The following is a 5,842-nucleotide window of genomic DNA, read 5'->3' as shown; positions in this document are numbered from 1 at the left end:
TACTGAATTTGGCCTTTATCCTCATGAATGACATGATGAACCGTTGCCATTCCCGTGAAGCTAATAGCTTCACTTTTGGCCAAAAAAAATTTAAAACTTAGCTACTCTGTTTTTGCCTTGGTTGGTGACTTTAATTGCTCCCACTGCTTACCTTGCCTTTCTCTTTTTATTATAATTTTTTTTTTCCGTTTGCACTTGCTAAAAGTCTTTCTTGACAAAATGGAAAATTTGAGAGCAAATAACCGTATGAAATATGTAGTATATTAAAAGTTCTAAAACGTGTCATGAAAATGTGATCAAATCTTAAAATTTTCAAAAATACAATTAAATCATAAAACTTGTCATAAAAATGTAATCGAATCCTAAAACTGTCAAAAATTATAGTTAAGTCTTAAAATTTATCACAAAAGTGTAATCGAATTTTAGAACCGGATTGCATTTTTTAAAATTTTCAGGGCCTAATTATACTTTTGCAAGAAGTTTTAAGAATTGCAATATACTTGTCATTATATTTTATAATTATTTTTAAAAAAATCACATCATAGCGTGTATACATAAAGTTACTTATCTAAAGTGATTTTATCATGTGAGATTGATGTTAAGGAATATCTTTAGACAACTTGTTAAACATATCTAATTATGAATAGAGCAATTCTCCAAACATTGACTATACATAACGTGAGTAATCATATCATGCATTGAAAACTGTAAATGGATGTTGATATGTCCAAAATATTTCATTATGAATTTATCCTCAATATTCAAAGGTTCTTTTGATTTTTTTAATTCCATGTTTTATATTCTTCAAATTATATATTTTTAACTATGGTTGATAAGAGTTAATTTTCATTTGTTGTTTTTCACTCAGACCTTCTGAATTCTACAATTTGATTTTGTTGATACAAAACACATGGAATCGTTCGGAACATATAAGTACTATATATAGATATAGATATAAAAATCTCTAAACTTAGGACCTGTCGACCCATTTTTCAAAATTCAATGGGAAAGCAATTTGTCCTTAGGAAAAGCAGAACCAAACAAATGTGATGTGACCTATCCCTTTTACAATTGATTTTTTAATCTTTTTGCTGACATAGAAATTTAATGATTATTAAATGTCAAACATCTAAGAGTAAACAAACTATGAAATGTCAAGTCACTTGATTATATTATAAAATTTCCAAGAAATTAACAACTATGAAATGTTAAGTTTTCTTCGTTTTTTTCTTTCCTTCCGTACCTAGATCACATCGTCTCGAAACAACGGGGTGGGGACCCATGTACAGTTGAAAAAACACGAGCCACATTTCAAATTGATGGTGTAATCAATGACAGAAGCTTGAGCAGCAGCTATCTATCACGCTTTTAGAAGGACACATATAATTTCTTTCCTTCCTTTTCTGCTCCAAAGCCTCCAATGTATGGTTTCCTCAAACGTCGCCATCACAGGACGTCTTGTCCTGTATTTGTCCTGAATTTAAGACTAAATAATAAAAGTTAGAAAAAAAAAAAATCCCAACCCCATTATAAAAATGATTCTTCAGAAGCGGACCCCGCAAAACCAAAGTGCTCTTATTGAGAAAAAGACGAGGTAGCAAATCACAAGATGCCACTCGTACCTTCCTTTCCCGTCTTGCCCTCCAATACAGAGATAAATTCATGTTTGTGTTGGATTTGAAAAATTGATAGTTTTGTGTTAGATTTTTATGGATATCGACGGTTCCGTGTAAGATTTGAGTTCTCTTAATAAATTCACGTTCTCTAACAATTACAATCCCTACTCTAAAATATAAGGAGGAGGAGAAGAATATCAAAATACCATATAAAATATTAAGATAGTATCAATTCTTATTATATTAATCATATTATCATATCAAACTATGCGTGACACATGAGTTTTCAAATGCAAAAAATAAGAAAAAGCCGAATCTCCAATCAATTAACCACAAGCATCACATACATATATACATTAGAATCTACTTTTATCCACCCAAACAAAAGAAATTCTTAAGGGCAGTTCTCATCCAGCAACGTGGTCCCAATGGGGCAGCGTTTAGACTCGAGGGGCATCATTACTTGCAACCCACTATCCCTAATTAGAAAGATCCTAAGATAAGAACCCCATCAACCAAAGATATAAACAAAAAGGAGATTTAAGAGAGTGGAGAAAAAGATATGGTCATCCCATGGGAATATAATCAAGAACATATGATATGCCCAAAAGGGGGCACTCAAAAGTTCTCTACACAAATCATCACATCTTCAAAGCTCGAAAGAGATATGCATTGGGTCGGAATTGGATTGGAGGGATATTCATATTCTTGGTACACTCACGATCTCTCATCATCACCAACAAGAACCCGTTTAGAATAAGAAGAAGACCCCTCCTTCGAAAAGAGAACCGACCCCACATGAGGAACCTGAGGCTGCGCTTGGCCGGAGGATCTTAAAAAGCCAAATATCCAAAATCAAAGTAAATATAGTAATTAAAGCAAGAAAACAAAAAGATTATAACAAGAGTAGGAATTAGGATATTCTTCTTCGGCCCCCATTTACAACAAAAACCCATATCTTCTCCCATTCTCATTCCCCTCTTTTTCATTTTGTCCTTCTCCGAAATGGCTACACCTACACTAGATGAAAATACCCAGAAAATATATTTTTTTTAAAAAAGGAATAAAAAAAAAGGGTTCCTTTTTTTCTCTACTCTGATATTGCTCTTTTTCTCCTCTTGATTTAATAAAGAAAAAAGGGAAGAGAGAGAGAAAGAGAGAGAAATTAAAGAGGGTCTTGAAGTCTTGCCACTCTTCGGTCTTCGCTGGTTAGACTTCTCTGGGGTCAACAAAAATGGAAAGCCCAGGCGGTGACTTGGTCCAGTCACCGACAGCCCCGTCACTGTAGTCCTCCCCAAGCCTCTTGATGCACCACAAGTCCTCGTCGCACGATAGCCTCTTCCAGTGCGGGATCGCTAACCTGAGCGGCTCGCGGCTCGCCACCTCCGTGGCCACCACCGCGCAGCCGTGCTCCTTCGCCAGGTTGTGCGCGTGCAAGCAGAGCGCCCTCACCATCTCCCCGCGCGCGGCCCTTCCCCGCCCACCCGTACAGGAAGTGGGCCCCGAACGGCCTGAACAGCTCCGGGAACGACGGCAGCCCCAGCCACGGCAGCGCCCTGTCCACCGCTCGCGTCGCCCTCGCGAGCGCCCGCTGCGCCGCCGGCACGCCCCGCACTTCCAGCTTGTACACGTCCTGTAGGTTCCACACGCTCACCACCGCCCACGACTCCGGCGGGTCCGCCAGGAACTCGGCCGCCCCGCCCCAAGGCCGTTCGCCGGCGCCGCCGCGGGGTACGGCGAGGAAGGTGCCGAGGGTGAGCTTGTTGTTGAGGACCGCGTCGATGTCGCGTGGGAAGAACTCGGACGTGGAGAAGCGGAGGCGGTAGAGGAGTTCGGCGTCGCGGGGGCAGAGCTTGAGGATGGTGGCCCGGCGGGGGACGCGGACACGGTGGGCGAAGACGGGGTTGACGAGGATGGCGGGAGTCCGGAACTTGGAGTAACCGCATTTGGTGGTGAAGAGCTTGACGGAGGCGATGTTGTCGTTCTCGGTGGCCATGTAGCAGTACTCGCCGCCGCTCTCCCTCACCCACTCCTCCATTTTCTCTACCAGTTTCGACGCTATTCCCATCCTCCTGTACATTACACATTATGCGAAATATGAGTTCTCGTATGTAAATGGGGGCAAGATAATGTGTATTTCTTCTTTATTTGAAGAGAGAGAGAGAGAGAGAGAGAGAGAGAGAGAGAGAGAGCTAATAATTGGGATGATCAAAGGGCTAATGAAGGGGGTCGCGTGTCTTTCGTTTCCATACAAGGACCGTTTTTGGTGAAGAACGTCATGCGCCCGCGTGTACGGCTTCAGATATTTAAAATCGAAAGTTAAGGAGGTTCTATGTGCGCACCTGTAAGGAGGAGGGACACGCAGGCCCAATATGTAGCCGACCTTGGTGTACACCGGGACTTGCTTCGTGGGAATACAGGAGTCGAGCGAAGCCATGGTGTTGTTGTTGTTGTTGTTGCTGTTGATGTTTTTGCTATTTCTGCACAGCCTCTTGCCGCATGTAACGGTCTTGATGCAACCCCTGATCATCCCCACTATCTCTTTTTCCTCACCCATCTCCGCCACCTAATCCAAGAAAAAAAGAGAAAACCCAAATGAAAATCCACATTCATAACAACAACAGAGTCACGTAACACATAGACACGTAACACAGAGAGAGAGAGAGAGAGAGAGAGAGAGAGAGAGAAGCAGAGAGAGAGAGAGTACCAGCATGAGGAAGGCAGGACAGTTTCGGACCCTGCAAATCGGGTCGCCCATGTGGTCGGTGTAGAGGGAGAGCTCCTCGCTGGGCCCGACCTCGCATTCTCTCTCCACGGCATCCACCTTCTCCCGGTCCTTTTCTGGGTCGTACTCTCTCACCACCACCACCGTCGCCATCACAATGAATGCGCGTTTCTGCCTCTGCGTGTTACTCTCCGTGTGTAAGTGTGTGTATGCGTCTCTCTCTCTCTTCTCTCTCTCTCTCTCTCTCTCTCCCTTCTTCTTCTTCAGCACCGAAGTCGGGTCGTCACTCGCCGTGAACAGATAAGAGGGAAGTGGGTGGGCTCGCCTTTATATAGGCGAAGCAGAGGGGGAGCGATGGAGAGCTGCGCTGCTCTAAGAGGGGCGGGCCGCAAGAAGATAGGCTGTGTAACGTGCTTCGTAAGCAAAGAAAGGGGATTAAAAATTGCCTACTCGCGCTTCGAAACTAGAGAGCGCAACCGAAACAGAAAAACCAGCTCATATCCATGACGATGACTATACGAGTCGTCTGATAAAAAGATGAAACGGGCCCGAATAATATCGGAAAGAAAAAAAGAAAAGAGAATTGGGGAAAATACGATTCTTAATGGGCCGGTGGTCGAGCTTCTTCGTCTTTCCGCTCGGTAGCCAGTGTGTGTTGAGGATGGTAGCCAGTGACTGTGCTCATCAGAAAGGTACGAGCCCTGCTCCAATGGCGCCTTTAAATACCTGATTTCGGGGCTTTTGTCTCTCTCTCTCTCTCTCTCTCTCTCTCTCTGAGATTAAATTCCGTGCTCTTTCGAGTTCCTCTCTCTCTCTTCCCTCTTTTTTTCCCCCGCTTTTTCTTTTCAATTTCCATTTTTTCCAGTCTCCGTCTTGTCTCTGAATCTTTCTCTGTTTAGCGTCTCTTTTCTAGCTGCAAGACTGGGCCAAATAACAATACCCTGAATAAGTAAATTAGCACTTCTTTTAAGATATATATCGAAAGGTTTTCATTTGATAGGGAAATAAACAGGGGGTACTTAATAATCATAAATATAATCATCATCACAAAGAAAAGGTAGGGAGAGAGGAAAAGGGACGAGGAAATGGCGGCTGTGGCTGCGCAGTCTTGTGGGCATCGTTCTTCCTTTTTCTTTTCTTTTTACTTTCTTTTTTTATTTCTGTTAATCATTTATTTCTTTGTGAGAGAGAGAGAGAGAGCGCGTTGCCATCATGACCCCATTTGTAATCATTGCCACTATCCCACTTCTCGCACCGTCCACATTCTCCCGGTTTCGCATCATCATCATCACTCATCATCATCATCATCATCGCCATCTCCATCTCCATCATGGCCATTGACACCATCCTCATCACCATCATCCCATTTCACCATGGACATGCATCCATGTCGTTTCTGAACCAGAAGAAACTCATGGATTTCTTCGACTTTTAGAAAGGACCATGCCTTTTTTTTTTTTTTTTTATTTGGTAAAATTTATCCCGAGAAAATAGTTTTGTT

General features: G+C 42.6%; 1 protein-coding gene across 1 annotated transcript; it reads right to left on the bottom strand.

The window, feature by feature from the left end:
* Positions 1-2,165: 2,165 nt before the first annotated feature.
* Positions 2,166-5,063, bottom strand: LOC104418450 (probable N-acetyltransferase HLS1). The gene is given in 6 exon segments (XM_039301625.1): positions 2,166-3,076; positions 3,079-3,099; positions 3,102-3,688; positions 3,959-4,182; positions 4,324-4,742; positions 4,938-5,063. Coding segments are annotated over 5 exon segments (1,254 nt in total). The 5' UTR covers positions 4,495-4,742; positions 4,938-5,063; the 3' UTR covers positions 2,166-2,825.
* Positions 5,064-5,842: the final 779 nt, after the last annotated feature.

This window comes from Eucalyptus grandis, chromosome 9 (assembly GCF_016545825.1).
Source record: "Eucalyptus grandis isolate ANBG69807.140 chromosome 9, ASM1654582v1, whole genome shotgun sequence".
In the NCBI taxonomy this organism is placed as follows: Eukaryota; Viridiplantae; Streptophyta; class Magnoliopsida; order Myrtales; family Myrtaceae; genus Eucalyptus; species Eucalyptus grandis.
The sequence above is the reverse complement of the archived record's forward strand: the minus strand, read 5'-3'. Positions and strand labels throughout refer to the sequence as shown.